General features: G+C 47.7%; 1 protein-coding gene across 4 annotated transcripts in view; it reads left to right on the top strand.

Annotated features, from left to right (window-relative positions):
• Nucleotides 1-16365, top strand: part of TNRC18 (trinucleotide repeat containing 18) — a 109551-nt gene that overhangs the window by 39220 nt on the left and 53966 nt on the right. For all 4 annotated transcript variants that reach the window (XM_054995628.1, XM_054995630.1, XM_054995629.1 and 1 more), the window contains exons 6-9: nucleotides 10370-10472; nucleotides 13332-13537; nucleotides 14501-14647; nucleotides 15590-15774. In XM_054995628.1, the coding sequence (XP_054851603.1) occupies nucleotides 10370-10472; nucleotides 13332-13537; nucleotides 14501-14647; nucleotides 15590-15774 (641 nt within the window). The remainder of the gene's footprint in view (nucleotides 1-10369; nucleotides 10473-13331; nucleotides 13538-14500; nucleotides 14648-15589; nucleotides 15775-16365) is intronic.

Here is a 16365-nt window from a genome sequence, read left to right as displayed (position 1 = left end):
AGCGAAAATTCTTTGGGGCTGGCCCACACACGCATGCCCCCCCCGTGCCCCACCAAAAGCCATTCTGGCAGCACCTGGTCTTGGTAAAATCTGTTTAATATAAGTTCTGAAGTCTCCGTGGTGCTGGATCGGAAGGGAGATCTGTGCAAGCCTTACCCTGGCTTTCTTGAGCGCTGCAAAGAGTGAGGTGTTTATTTTTATCCTCCCACGCATGTTCTCTCTCGTCATTGCTGACAAATGTAGACTGCTCCCCTCTGCTCATGTGCAGTCATTCTTGCCTTCTCCCCTTCTTTGATTTTAACAGGGTTCCAGCTCCCCCAGCCCACTCCAATTCAAGATTTTATTTGAATGCCAATCCACTTTATTTTTAAGTGTGGCTATTGTTGCCTAAATTCACTCTTTCAATTCCCCCCAACAGATATTGGAGCTGGGATGGGAGGCAACCTGCCTGAACGAATCCATCTTGCAATAATTCAGACTGGCCACAGGGCGTCGCTCTTGTGCCTCCAAAATATACTGCAGGAATTTTTTTTAAAGGGAGCAAAACCTCTTACAGTGCAACCTTACTCTGTTTTACAGGGAAAATCAGATCTCATTGGAGCGTACTCCCAAGTAAATGTGCAGAGAATTGCAACTTTATCCCATACTAGATCACTTTTGAATGGAAGAGATTGAAGCGCTGCTTGATTGTTGATTGTTTTTGTCATTCATAAGTGAGGGGCAAGGGCTGTGCAGCGTACACATTGCACACAGAGTAGGTCATTTACCTGGGTTTTTTAAAAAAGTCAATCAGTGCAATAGTGTAAAAATAGTGTAAAATAAATACATAATTTGCAAAAGTAGAAAAAAAATCCCTTGCAAGTATGGTTGGGTCTAATAGCTCCTACCCCCTCTTTTAGCCGTACCCCTTTAGGACCACCCCTTTCATTCTTATCCCTACCCCTTCATACGAACTACGAAGCAGGACAGTTTGACTGTTAGGAAGGGATCATCAGTTAGTTCAACAAGAGGTCAAACTATTATTCATCAACAAAACATGGGTTTTTAGGCAGGAAAGTTTTATGAAGCACAGTCAAAGGACCTTGAAAAAATTTGAAGCAGAGCATTTGCAACTGATGAAGCCACCATGTATTGGGTTGTAAATGTATCATTTTTATGTATGTAGTATCGTTTTGGCATATTGATCTTGACAAAATGACTGTTAAGTGCTGCAGATTATGCTGCTGTTAAAGGGGTAGCTCCAGAGGTTGGTCCAAAAGTTGGCAGCCCCAGCCAAGCCCCTTCTGTAGATCTGAAGAAACATAGAATAACTTTGTAAAGAGTTGCTCACCTGGGGCGAGTAAGAATTTACATCTAGCTGACCAGCATAGGAGATTTTTATAAATATTGTTGCTGCTTTGGCTTCCTGGGCTGCAAATGACTAACGCAAGTCTGTATAGAGCCCGCAGGTTAATTAAACTGCTTGGGGTGCAAGTAACATTTTGTAGACTGATGTACAAGGCTTGCTGACCTCTGAAATAAAACTTCATTGGAGCATGTGGAAATTTATCTCTCTTTTGCCGCTGAGCAAGGGCAACCCATTCCAACACACTGAATATGAAGGCCTGCTGCATAGGGCAGGGGTCTAGTGGTAGTCAACCCACCCTCCCAGCCCTTCTCTCTTTGTTAACTGAACACCATTATGAACAGTGGACTTGTTTTCTTTAAAAGTTGCCTATAACTTTGGTTTCAGTCACTTTCTTATGGCTGCAGGACAAAGAGCTCTTGGCCCTTAATGAAATGTGAGATCAGGTTGTTAGTTTGCAAAACTAAAAGGGGAGGAAATCTGATTTCTGAATAGGGCCTGAAGCTGAGGTCTTTAGAGATTGGGCTGCTGTGGAGGCAAAAGGCAGAGCTCTGAGCAAAAGCGGCCTGTCTCTTTTGAGCCAAGAAATGGCCCGGGACCTTTTGATACTGCAGAGTTGCTGACCGGTAACCTGGACAGTAGATTTTGGGAAATCCCACACAAGAATGGAATATAAGGATTATATAATATATATTATCACCTGAGACATACCGCTAAAAGAAAAAAGTGTGGGGAAGCATTTGAGTGGGGGAGATGGGAGAGAGGCCTGATTTTAAAGCTGGACAAGAGTGCCGATAAACAAATAGAAAACAGAAAGCAATTTTTGAATCCTTTAGTATTAGAAACTGCTAATATAGGAGAAGATTGGTGTGTGTGTGTGTTTAGTTTTGCCACAATAGAATAACACAGCTTCTAATCTGGAAAAGTTGAAAGTCCAACATGTTGAACAGCAGTTGAAAACAAGCAGGCTTCCAGTCTGTGTGTGTGTGTGTGTGTGTGTGTGTGTGAGAGAGAGAGAGAGAGAGAGAGAGAGAGAGAGAGAGAGAGAGAGAGAGAGAGAGAGAGAGAGTATTTTGATGTAGCACAATGAAAGCCTTTATTTCTGTTTTTTTCTAGACTGCTTACATCATGGCTTGGATTGGTGAATTTAAATTTAAAACAAAACACCAATTGCATGAAGTGGAATTTATGGCACCCTCCAGTGGTGGGGATCAGCATGAAAATGCGAGCATAGGCATGCCCTGGTAGCTGTTTCCGCTTCCCCATTGCCAAGAAGAGAGAGGCAGCTAGAAGTTCAGAACTGTTGGTGGGCATGTGGTAGTAATTATATGAAATTAAATCGTTGGAAGGGGGTGGCTCCTGCTTGGCTCAACAGCTAAGACATAATGGAGAAATTAAAGGCATATTGGCTTGTGGGGGCATTGAGCATCATTTCCTTTGACCTGGTCCAGTTTTTTAAACACAGATTTGTGTGCATGTGCGCGCACACACACACTGCGATATCTATCACTCCATAATATATTTGTATGAGTCACAAAATAAAAGGTTCTATTTCTGGAATGACGTAAACAGACCCTATCATGGAGTGGAATTGCTGACAGTGCACACCCACGCCGGCCCGAGCGAATTGTATTTGTGCCCCTTCCCCTCATGCTTTGGCCCTGTAGGGGCATTCAGACAACCAGGGCTTTTTTTCTGGGAAAAGAGGTGGTGGAACTCAGTGGGTTGCTCTCAGAGAAAATGGTCACATGGGTGGTGGCCCCGCTCCCTGATCTCCAGACAGAGGGGAGTTGAGATGGCCCTCCGAGGGCCATCTCAACTCTCCTCTGTCTGGAGATCAGGGGGCGGGGCCACCAGCCATGTGACCATTTTCAAGAGGTTCCGGAACTCCGTTCCCCCGTGTTCCCCCTGAAAAAAAGCCCTGCACACAACCATTTTCATCTTGGCACCCATCCTGTCTGCTGGCTGCAAGAAGTCAATAGTTTATTTGGGGGAGGACTTAGCTCAGTAGCCCAGAGAGTATGCCAACACTAGTGTGAACAGATGGGAAAGCATTTGCCAAAACTGAGCTAGTCCAGACAGCAAAATGACAATTGGAGAATAAGATTGGGGAGGGGATAGCTGTGATGCATTTTAAGCATATATCGATTTAAATGAGATTATTGGTTAAATTATTAAATTATTGGTTATACCATAGAGGAACCAGGTTATATTGTCTCTTAGTGCAGGAAAATGCAGGAGAGAGCCTGTCGACGAAAACCCACCAGTCAATTCACGAATTCTTCCCTTCTCTTTTTTATCCTCTGAACTTTGATTGGCCATTCAGTTAGATGAGCAGGGAACTGAGCATGGCTCTCCCTAGACCCCTAGACCACTGCTGGAAGCACAACATCGCAGTGACTTTAGTTGTTGTGGGGGGGGGGTATGTGTTTGGGATTTGCATCCCCTTGCCAAATGGAAGAAGGGCATTGTCTAAATAAAACATAAAAATGTGTTCAAGCCATATTTCTGTGCAATCTAATCTGCACTGGATGCCACATGACATAAAGTGTATAAATATTTCAATGTATTCAAATACTGTGTGTTGCTCCCCTGCTCCCAGAAGGGGAGAGCACAAGTAGTTATCTACTGCTGGCCAATTTTAAATGGCTACCGTGTGGATCCAAGATGAAAATAGTCCCCAGCCCCTGCTTAAATGCATGAAGCATTGGGCTTTGGAGAGACCTTTCTGTACGATGGATGCAATTGGCAATGAGATGGTTGTCCAGATGTAGGGATGCTACTTGCGTGTGCCAGCAAGCACAGGAGAGAGAGGAAGAACGAAGGCATAGGTTTCCTGGACTGCTCCGTCAACGTATGAGCAGGGGAAGAGACTCCAGTCAGGGTTGTTGTTTTTTTAGTGGGGGAGAGCATTTTCTTACCACGAGCTTGCAAGCTTGAGTGCCTTTCCATGCCCATCCCAGGATCCTCCTACCTGGCTGTGTCTCCCCCCCTCGCCCTGCTCCCCTCCCCTCATTTGCTGGGCTCTGCCAACATGCATTCAGTCTTGGCAAGAAGCAAACGCACATTCATTCTGATAGAGAGAAGTCTCTCCCCCCTCCCGCTCAGCTTTGACAGAGAGAGAGAGAGAGACTTCGATTTCTATCAGTCAGTCTGCCGCAGACACGGGAGGTCATCACTTTTGTTTCAGGGCCTCACTTTTCTCTCTGGCAACCCCTTTTGCACCATCTCTGCAAGGGTTGCAAGCTCTGGGTTAGGGAATTCTTGGAGATTGCGGGGAAATGGAGCCTGGGGATATAGTGCCACAGAAGCCACCCAGCAAAGCCACTCTTTCTCCAGGAGAAGGGATCTCTGCAGCCTGGAGAGCAGTTGAAATTCTGGGCAATCGCTAAGCTCCACCTGAAGGTTGGCAACCTTAGCCCCAGCTCTTGGTTCCCACAGCCTTGCTTCCCCTTGTCCCGCCTTGCTTTGCTTGGAGCCAAGAGACGGAGTCTGGTAGCCAGCCGAGGAGGAGATTTATTTGTTTGAGCCATTCAGAGAGGGGCGCACTGCCCCCTCCTTCGCCACCCTGCCCTCCGGCTGCGTTAAATGTAATTTACTGAGCAGAACTAAAAGCCTGCAGACAAGGGTTGCCTTCTCTCGGGCTGTCGGGGCTGTTGCTAAGCAATGGAATTGGCTTTCATAAGGAAAACAAGGCCTTCCTTTTCTCTGCCCCCCTCCCTACCTCTTTCCCCATGCTTGTGTGCCAAGAGACGTTTTACTAATAACATTAGTTTGCTTGCGCCTGAGTGAAGGGTGCTTGAATGTTCAAAACCTTTTAAGAATGAGAAAAGCAAGGCTTTACTTGACTAATCTTGTAGGATTTGGCAAGTAAACTGCACGTATTTAATGCAGGGCATCAGTTGCCATGGAAACGGACCTAAGGACCCCCCCCCCCCCTACACACACTGTGCATAACTGATTGAATTTTGTATGCGCTTCGTGCGTCATGTTGGTGCATTTATAAAGACAAGGCTGGCCATTGAATTGCGAGAGACAATTGCTGGTTTGTAATTGGAGGGTGGGGTGGGGGGAACCAGCCCTCCTGAACTGGCCGACATTTTGTGCAAGCAGGTTGGGACTCCTCTGGCGGTTGAATTATTTGTGTCAGTGGCGGGCTTTAAAAGGAACACCCTCCCCTTTACAAACAACAGCTTGAAATAATAATATTGCTGGCAAAATAAATATCAAGGCAACTTTTTTAAAAAATGAGAGAGACTTGGCTTCCAAAAGCAACTTGGCACACGTAGGAGGAAGAAAGGGAGGGGGGGTGGAATCCAGACAGATTCTGTCAGAGGTTCAGTTCCTTCTGCAGCCGACTGAGCGGCAGCCAGGCATTTTATTAAATAAATAAAGCGCCCTGGGCTGAAGGAGGCTGCCTGTTGGCTGGCTTTCGTGAGCTCTAAAATAACCCACATTAGATGGCAATAAATACACAACTTTGGTCTGTGTGTGCTTTAGCTGAAGAATTGGCAAGGCAGCGCATACCAAGGAGTGAGCTGTCAGGGTACAGCTCTCCATGGGAAGGTCTGAGGGAGCCTAGCTATGGGGCTCAAGGCTTGGACGGCCTCTCAGCGAGGAATGAGTCTGCATGCTCGCATCAAGGCCTGAGCCCCTCTCCCCTGCCAGCCGTCACCCGTGGCCGGACTCTTTTTTTGCTAGCCGTACACTGCAATCAGTTGCTCGCCAAATTATCTCTCCTGCACCATTTTTTTTTAAATACCAAAGACTGTATTTATTCTTTTGATTAAAGGGTTTTTTTTCTGGGAAAAGAGGTGGTGGAACTCAGTGGGTTGCCAGCACAGGGGGCAACTCCTGGCGGGAAGTGGTACCCCTGCTGCCACATGTGCACACGCAAAGTGCGCACACGCTTCGGGGCTGCGCAATGGCGTCACTTTGGGTCAGCTGGAACAAGGGGGGAGTTTTTTAAAATTTAAATCGCCCTCGGCGAAAATGGTCACATGGCCAGAGGCCATGGCGCAGAGGGCGATCCAAACTCCCCTCTGTCTGGAGATCAGGGGGCGGGGCCACTGGCCATGTGACCATTTTCAAGAGGTGCCAGAACTCTGTTCCCCTGCGTTCCAGCTGAAAAAAAGCCCTGGGTGTACTAGGAGAGCACCATTGTCCTGTCTGTATTACCTTACATTCTAAATGAACTGTGCTAGCTGCAGGGCATGAAACGGCAGGACAGAAACTGACTGACGCCTGAAGGATGAAAAACAGAACCATTTTTTAAAAATTCATCCCCAAAAGACAAAATGGAGGCCAAGAAGGGCTGATGGAAAAAACCCCAGGAAGTGTCCTTGGAAAACGCGGACGTGGAGTGGAGTGTTCTTCACAATAGCACCTACTACCTCCCCCCCACCCCCAAAAAACCCTGGCATTCTGAAGTTGTCCTTCTGCTTTGGGGGCAGGGTTTGAAGGCAAGAATGGGAGAAGGCCTCTTAGTACAACTAGGTCAAGATGTGGTGGTGGTGTTGGAGAGTGCCCTCAAATCATATCTGACTTATGGCGCCCCCTGGTGGGGTTTTCATGGCTAGAGACTAACAGGGGTGGTTTGCCGTTGCCTGCCTCTGAAGCCCTGCTCTTCGTTGGAGATCTCCCATCAAATTACTCACAAGGCTGACCCTGCTTAGCTTCTGAGATCTGAAGAGATCAGGCTCACCAGGGCTATCCAGGGCAGGGCAGATTAAGATATATGGGGTGTATAAATGTGTTGAGTTACTGAATTTGGATTGCATTCTTCAGGACAATATGTACATGTGTATTTTTATTTCTTTATTTACATACTTACATACTTAATTTATACCTTACCTTTTTCTCCGATGGCAGCCCCTAGCAACTTACTTCATTCTCCTCTCCTCTATTTTATCTTCATTACAACCCTGTGAGGTAGGTCAGGCTGAAAGAGTGTGAGTGGCCCAAGGTCACACACTGAGGTTCCTTAGAAGGGCAGGAATTCGAACCTGGATCTACCAGACCCTAGTCTGATGTTCCAGCCACTCCATCGCACTGGCTGTCCAGTAGTGGGGTGGTCCATAAAAGCTACCAGCTGAAGCTGCAGTCTGTGCCCGTGTTTGTAGCTTGTGGCCTAAACTGAGAAAAGAACCAAGGTGTGCAAAGCGGCCTGGCCCAAGAGGCAATTCTCACAGGCCACAATAACTGCACATGCAGCCATTGGCAAGGTTCACACAGCTTTAAAAGTGCTCAGAAGACAATGGGAGATTTCTTTGCAAGTGAGAGCAGGTGGGAAATCTCTTAACCTGTCAGTAATAATAACAACAAGCCGGTGTGGCTGTGGGGAAGTTGTCAGAGTATAATTGTGCTAGGACTTGGCAGTCCCAGGTTCAAATCCAAATCCTGCCCCAAACTTTGCTGATCTTGGGGCCTTTCACACAATTTCAATATTAACTGGACAACTTGCCCACTTAGAGCGGTTTACAAAGTGTGTTATTATCCCCACCAGGGCTTTTTTTCTGGGAAAAGAGGTGGTGGAACTCAGTGGGTTGCCCTCTGAGAAAATGGTCACATGGCCGGTGGCCCCGCCCCCTGATCTCCAGACAGAGGGGAGTTGAGATTGCCCTCCGCGCCGCTGAGCAGCGCGGAGGGCAATCTCAACCCCCCTCTGTCTGGAGATCAGGGGGCGGGGCCACCGGCCATGTGACCATTTTCAAGAGGTTCCAGAACTCCGTTCCCCTGCGTTCCCCCTGAAAAAAAGCCCTGATCCCCACAACAATCACCTTGTGAGGTTGGTGGGACTGAGAGAGCTCTGAAAGAGCTGTGACTGACCCAAGATCACCCAGCTGGCTTCAAGCAGAGGAGTGGGGAATCAAAATTTGTGCTCTTAACCAAACTCACAACAACAACAGAGCAACCCTCACAAGAACTGAACCTAACAATATAATACAAGGGCAACCAATATAACAACCAGTAAAACAAAATTTAATGTGACAATAATGAATTAAAGTCCAAGAATTGAACCAGACATGAAAGTAAGCCCCCACACAAGGGAGACATAGGCAGCAATAGTCAGCGCAACACAGCAGCGTAGTAAGGTGCAAAGTAAGTGCAGTGAGGATCTTTACACATCTTGTTTGAAGACAAAGCCTTGAATTCTTAATGTTGCTTGACTTGTGTGTTTTCTCTGCAGGTGTCCACGAGCAAACAAGGGGTACAAAGACCCCAACGACTCTACAAGGAGCCAGCAAAGAACTTGTTGTAGCATTCACTTAGCAAGAACATTTTGACAAAGTAACTAACACAATGATAGTAAACAATTAACAGTATTCTCACTTGTTAAAATGTTCTTGCTAAGTGACTGCTACAAACTAAGAATACTGTTAATTGTTTACTATCATTGTCTTAGTTACTTTGTCAAAATGTTCTTGCTAAGCGAATGCTACATATTAAGAATATTGGTAAAATGGTTCATTACTATCCTTTTGCTTTTATTTTTAGTCAAGGTGGTCCTCTGTTTTTTCGACTCCTGAGGAAGAGGAATTGAAACAAGTTCTTTGCTGGCTCCTTGTAGAGTCGTCTCCCTTGTGTGGGGGCTTACTTTCATGTCTGGTTCAATTCTTGGACTTTAATTCACTATGGTTACATTAAATTTTGTTAAATTTTGTTTTACTGGTTGTTATATTGGTTGCCCTTGTATTATATTGTTAGGTACAGCTCTTAACCAGGCTGTCTCTTAACCACTATACAAAACTGCCCCATGGAGTTATTGTGAGGGTAAAAGGCAAGGTGTCTGCCCCTGATCCCAGCTGCGTGAAGGTGAGGGGCAGGCATTGCACCCTGCTCTGCGCCTGATCCCAGCCTGGGCTTCCCGCCACAACGTGCTCTCTAGAGGGACGGGCTGCGTCACCTGGTCTTCCCTCCACTGCAGCGCCCTCTGGTGGCGCACCAGGATAGGATGTGAGTTGTCTGGAACGCGCTTAGCCTTTTATATAGTATGATAAATATAAATAAAAGCACTTTGCACAACTATGCATTGGCGAAGTGAACCAATTTTGTCCATATCTCATATATGGTATCTGAGATGGTATGAGACAGGGCAAATGTTATTATATAAATCAAATGTTGTTGTTGTTGTTAGATAGTGGCTGAGAGGGAACAGTGGCTTATAAAAGCTGGATAATAAGGTCAAGGCTGGGATGAGATTTGAACAGGGTTTTTTTATTCCCTTGGTTAATGCACTTAGCAACTGTAGTATATCAGCTCTAGTTTCTTAACTCCTTCCTCCTGTTTAATATCAGAGTTAAGAAAGGCTTGGACATTGTGACTTCAGAATGGTGCAAACCAAAGAAGAAGAGGCAAATGGTGCAAAGGGAAGAATCTTTAATAATTGTACAACCACTATGCATTTCGTATGCAGCTTCATCAGGGAGAATCTTCCCATACATGGGAAGTGAACTAAAAAGAATTTGGAAGATTCCCCTGACGAAGCTGTCTTGGTGAGGCCCCCCTTCTTCTTCATTCAGAATGGTGCAGCCAGGTTTTTCTGTATTCCAGGCTAATTCCTTCTGCCTCCTGTGATGAAGAGAAACCTGGCTGTACTGTTCTGAAATGACGATGTCCGTGCACCCAGTGTCCTCCCCCAAATGAATAACCAAATTCTTGCTCTGCCTGTTTTTATTTAGCTTCCTTTTAAAAAAAACAAACCAGCCACCTTGTCTCCACGTCATTTCGCCTCTGTTTGTTGTGGAGGCCCTGTGTTTAGAGTTCACGCTTTTGTCCTCATGGCTGGACCTTGCCCCCAGCATCACCATCAGAGAAGGTGTCTTTGTGATGGCTGCGTGGAGTGTGTGGAATGTGGGGACTGGTTCTCGTGCTGTGATTACTCTCCCTGCTCCCTTTCCCCCGGGGGCATTACAGGGAATTGGGGAAAAAACTTTTTAATTAATTTGTCAAAGAATTCTCCCAAATTTCTGGAAGAAACCAGGCCTGGACCTTTGTGACCATTGCAGTTTGTTTGTACTTTAGGGCACGGGCGCTCAGATGAAGACTGCGGAGATGACCTGCCACGCCATCGAGACAGCCGCCTCTTGGCCAGTCGTCTGGAACGGGACCAGGAGAAGCTGCTAAGGTGACAGCTCTTTTTTGGGCTTTACTTGGGCCATCCTGAGAGGTGCTTTGCAGTCTGAGTGGAGGAGAAAAAATAACCTCAACATCTGAGTGGGGTACTGCATCATTTCCCCTTGGAGAGAGGTCTGCTCCACCAAAACCATTGGTATAGGAGTCCAGAGGAGGGGCATAAATGTTCCTCAACCCCACCTTGGATTTTCTCAGGTTCTGTTTGCACCCTTAGAAACAGGGCTTTTTTCTGGGAAAAGAGGTGGTGGAACTGAGCAGGTTGCCTGCACAGGGGGCACCTCTTGGCGGGAGGTGGTGCCCCTGGTACCACATGTGCGTGCGCGAAGTGCACACATGCTCCCAGGGCCAATGATGTCACTTTGGATCAGCTGGAACAAGGGGGGAGTTTTTAAAAGTTTAAATCGCCCTCAGCGAAAATGGTCACATGGCTGGTGGCCCCGCCCCCTGATCTCCAGACAGAGGGGGGTTTAGATTGCCTTGCGGAGAGCAATATAAACTCCCCTCTGTTTGGAGATCAGGGGGCGGGGCCACCAGCCATGTGACCATTTTCAAGAGGTTCTGGAACTCCGTTTCACTGCATTCCAGCTGAAAAAAAGCCCTGCCTAGAAATATCCACCACGTATGACTTTTGTACGTGGGAACTCATTGAGGGCTCTCCCCTTGCCCCCATTTTAGATTCAGCAGAAGGATCATAAAACAGTATAAAAGACGGGTCTAAAAGGATCAATTTGTCTAACAAACCTTAATCTAACAGTATGAAGCCACAGCAAAGCAAGAGAAGAGAGAATGAAAATCTACGTACAAGTAGTCCCAGAAAGCCTCTGAAATAAGCACATTTTCACGGTTCCCTGAAAGTTGAACTTTCCACAGAAGGGTATTCGTTAGCTGCAACACTGTGACTGGAAGTCCCTGTCTGGTGTTCCAAGTGGCCAAACTTTAGATAGAGCAGGGGGTCCCAGAATAAGCCTCCAGTGATGATCTATGAGTCGAGATAGATCTGTGCGGAAGGAAGTAGATCTTAAGATCTGTTGTGGGCTTTAAAGGTTAAAACCAGCACTTTGAACTGGGCCCAGAAAGAATTAGGTTACGACTAGTGAAATTGACATGGTGCTGGTCTTTGGCAGGCTCTGGTTGATAACCTGGCAGCTGCATTCTGGAACAGCTGGAAGCGTCTGCGCTTTCTTCCGTGGCAGCTCTGTGCAGAGTGCTTTGTAGCCATCTGATCTGAGTGTGACTTGGGCATGAATCTTTGTAACTCGGTTGTATTTGGAAGCTGCCTGTGTCTCCTGTTCCTTCCCATTCTAAAGCATGGTCCGCTGGAGTTGTATCCCCCCCATCAGGCATTTTACAACCCTGGTTAACGTGTTTGCCATTTATCCACATCTTGTGACATCTTTGTGGGGTGCAGGGGTGTGCTATGCTGGTTCAAAATAGAAGATCCCAGACCAGATCCAGGAAGCCAGTTGCTAATGGGATGGATTAAACTGAGTTGATTCACTTTAATCTGCCAAATGCTGCATGCTGACTTTTTTATTTCTTTCCTGGCATGGGATGGGGGGAGACTGTCTCCCTCGGCCCATGCCCTCACAGCTCCCTACGCTCCCAGCTGGCGCATCTCCCAGCTTCTCTGCCTGCTGCCTCCTGTCCTCCACAAGCCTCCTGCTGTTCTCCTACTGTGGAGTTTTCCTTGACAGTACTTTGGACCTCTTTGCATGGCTGTGCTCTCAGTTGCTGCTGCTCTGCCTCTGCTACTTGCGTTACTCTGAGAGTCAAAGGCTGTGGATTCCCTCTCATCCTGGCTCCACCCCAGCCAGAGCTCCAAAAGAGCCCTTCAAGCCACCAACAGCCCTCTTTTAAACTTTGTGCCTTCTCCAAAAAGCCTCAAACTCCCCACCCCCCTTGATTCAGTTTGAGATTCTCTGGCTTGACATTGGTTCACTTGCTGTAGTTTGGTTCTGTTGGGCTTTGTTGGTTCATCTTGCCTTGGGAGAGGGACTTGTGTTGGGACTGGCTTTTGGCCAGGGGTTGCTTTTGCTTAAGGTTTCTCTTAGCTTGGAAAGCGTTGGAAATGTTTCCCCCATAGGAAACAATAGAAAGTGGCTGAGGGCACCTTGTTCAGGTCCAATCTTCCTGAAACTGGGGGGGGGGGGCGCTTTAGTGGAAAGAAAGGAGTAGGTTGTATTGTCGAAGGCTTTCACGGCCGGAGAACGATGGTTGTTGTGGGTTTTCCGGGCTGTATTGCCGTGGTCTTGGCATTGTAGGAACTACATTGTCAGGAACTACAATGCCAAGACCACGGCAATACAGCCCGGAAAACCCACAACAACCAAAGGAGTAGGTTCTCTGCAAATTTGGTGGAGCTTGCTTGGAAAATACCACCCCCAGCCCTCTTGGATAGTTTTATAAAAACTGCGCTTATATACCGCTCTTCTAGACAGATTAGTGCCTCACCCAGAGTGGTGAACAAGTTAGTGTTATTATTATCTCTACAACACAGCTGGGGAGCTAGGGCTGAGAGGAGTGGCTTACCCAAGGCCACCTACTAAGCTCATGGCAGGAGTGGGATCCGAACCAGTAGAGTGCTGATTCACAGCCGAACCACTTAACCACTGTGCTACAGCAGCTAGTGGCTGCTGTATAGAGGCTGAATAAATTTGGGATTCTCTAATCTTACCAAACTGGATTAGAGAAACTCACCCAGATTTCAGAGATACCAAATTTTTATGGTTTCCCTGATATCTGGATCCAGATTGAGCCGAATTTTGTTTGGGTGTATGCCTCTAATGTGGTGTGGTCCGTCCAAAAAACATGCCCAGTGTCCCCAACGCCTCACCATTTTCTTTCCCTTTAGAGAAAGCAAAGAGCTTGCCGACTTTGCTCGGATACATCCTGCTGGCTGTACCGCAAATGGCTTGAACTCCAACCTCATGGTGACTGGAGGGCCTCCGCTGACCGGCTCGGGGCGATGGTCTACCGATCCAGCCTCGCACTTGGCCACCCACCCATGGTTACCAAGGACCGGCAGCTCTTCAGTGTGGCTCGCGGGCCATCCCTACGGTGAGTGGGCTGGATGAAGATCTCCGCTCGTGCACCGGATTGCTAGCCTTGGCCAAGATCCAAAGAGTTGGAGAAGGGGAGGGCTGCACACCTGCAGAAGCGCAGAATTTGAGCTCTTAACTGGTTGCTATAAAGTCTCCAGCTGGCATAGATGGATTTTAATTTATTACTTCGTTTTACTTTATTACTTTGTTTTACTTCTAGTTTACTTTATTTACTTCATTTATGCCTCCCCATTTTTCTTCCCAATGGCAACCCAAAGTTGTTTGCAGCATTCTCCCCGTCTCCATATTATCCTCACAACAACCTTGTGGGGCCTGTTAGGCTGAGAGTGTGTGACCGGATCAAAGTCACCTAGCCAGCTTCCATAGCAAAGTGGGAATTTGAATCTGGGTCTCCCAGCTCCGAGTCTAACACTCTAGCCTCTATAGCATGTGGACCGTAGTCGGTCTTTCTTGCGAGGCTTACTGGTTTCATTTGTCCTTTGGTGGCACCACGTCCTCCACTACCCTTGCAGGTGGTCTAATCCTGACCTAGGAAGTTGTCAGCCACCATTTGCAAATTCTGTGCGCACTGCGACTCCGTCCCCAGCATCCTCAGAAGCTTTACAGTGTTAGGCCAAAAAAGTCCCATATACATGTGAAAGACTTATAGTTGTACTGAAACAGAACCTTTTCTTTACCCAACTTGTAGAAAGAGTTGCAGTCTTGTGTGTGTGTGGGGGGGGGGGTCTGCTGGAGTGTCTCCAGAGGGCAGCTGGCGCCCTTGCACCATTCACACCTACAACAGGCACGTGAGATGCACTTGGCTTGGATGTCGGAATTGTTGTGCAACCAGCTCACAACGCAGAGTGGGTTGACTGGCCGCCTCAAAGAGAGCTGCATTAATTGGTCATTGAATCAGTTATTTTTCCTCCCATACCAATCATTTCTATTGACTGTTCCCCCATCTCCCCCTCTCTAGGCCTGGGACACCCTTCTCTGCACCAAGGCATGGCCCCGGGTTTCCCTCCTGGCATGGGGGCAGCGCTCCCTTCTGCCTATCAGTTTGCCAGGGATCCTCAGTCCGGGCAGCTGGTTGTGATCCCCAGTGAGCATCTGCCACACTTTGGTGAGTACTGGAGCAAAAGGGGACGTTTCCAAGAAACCTCGTGTGGACGTGAGTCTAGGAGTGGAACTACAAGTGACAAAAGGCACAGGTTGGACACTTGTCAGCTTCCCTCAAGTTTTGATGGGAAATGTAGGCAGCTTGGCGGAATGTTGGACAAGTGACAGTTGAAAAGTCCATTGGACAGCAGTCGGAGAGCCAAGCTGCAAGACCAGGACGCCTACATTTCCCATCAAAACTTGAGGGAAGCTGACAAGTGTCCAACCTGTGCATTTTGTCACTTGTAGTTCTGCTCTAGATCAATCTGCACTCCAGAAGTCAAAGGCCGTGCAAAAGTGACCCTCCTCGTCCACTCTCTTGGGAAGGATCTTTCTGCACGTGCCTGGGGGGGCGGTGGAGGAGGGCATCCCAATAGCACAGCTATTGGGTTTTTTTTCCTATGGAGGAAGGATTCACGGTGGCTCTGATTTGAATCTCTGCCTTGTGTTTGTGTTTTGGATTGTGCCGAAGTGAGGAAATCGGTGCTTGGTTCACAGTTTAGTATCCTGATAACCATTGCAGTTTGCTTTGAAAGCAACAACAAGAATCAGGTTCCTAGCCCTTAGGATTTCTAGCCTTAAAGCACCTGCTGAAATCCCAGCAGCCAGAGGGCCTCCAGCAGCCAGGAAGTGAGACTTCCATGCTTATTAGCATTGGCATTGTAAATTGTGGAGAATAAACCAATATCTGCAAAAAAAAAATCATATGATTTTACAAGTCACAAGACTTAGCTCTCTGCAGTTATGTGTGGTTTTGATGTATAGGCTGTAGATCACCTTATGTGTGACCAGCACTGTGGACCTAATGCCTGGGAGAAGGCTTATCTCTGATGCTTCAGGCTCTTGTCCATCCATGCGAGACGGAACGCAGCTGTAATTTCCTGTCTGTCTGTCTGTCTATCTGCAGCAGAGCTGATGGATCGGGCTCCTCCTCTCTGGCCTGCCATGTACCCCTCGGCAAGGAGCTCTCTCCAACATGCCCACCAGCTCCAGCTCTTGTCCCATCAGCAGCTGCTCCGCCAGCATGAACTCTACATCCTTCAACAGCAGGCTGCTCACGCCATGGAATTGCACAGGAGCGCCCAGCTGGTGGTACGTGCCAAAGGAGTCTTTCAGTGAAGCCGTTACAGATCATCAGCTGATGGGTGTGGTGGCCGTCAGGTTCACGATCACGAGCCACACGGTTTCTTGGCTTCTGCAGTGAAGGGCCCAGCTAGTTCAGACTAAGGATTCATTTAGTCCGCTGCTACTAACTGACTTGGGAGCCATCCGCCAGCCACGAGCCCCGCCAGGCAAGAGCCTTGTGCACATCTCAGAAATGTGTGCAAGGATCTTGCCTGGTGGGGTTCCCACCTTGAAACAGCTGCCACCAAAGGCCTCATGCCAGGGATGTAAGTAAATGTGGCCCTTTTGGTTGCTGACAACTGCGAATGTGGCAATTGCGAGTATTGAACACCAGTCCATCAAACTCAGTATTGTCTACTCAGACTGGCAGTGGCTTTCCAGAGTTTCACATCACCTACTACCTTAACTGGATATGTTGGGGATTGAACCTGGGACCTTCTGTATGCCGAGCAGATGCTCTGCCACTGAGCCACAGCTCCTCCCCTAGCTGCAGGCCAGCAGTGATCTAGTCCTATTTCCAGCAGTAGCCAGTCCAATACCCCAGAAAGTCTCCTAGCA

Source organism: Eublepharis macularius, chromosome 12 (genome assembly GCF_028583425.1).
Source record: "Eublepharis macularius isolate TG4126 chromosome 12, MPM_Emac_v1.0, whole genome shotgun sequence".
NCBI classification, from domain to species: Eukaryota; Metazoa; Chordata; class Lepidosauria; order Squamata; family Eublepharidae; genus Eublepharis; species Eublepharis macularius.
This window is presented reverse-complemented; position numbering and strand designations above follow the sequence as displayed.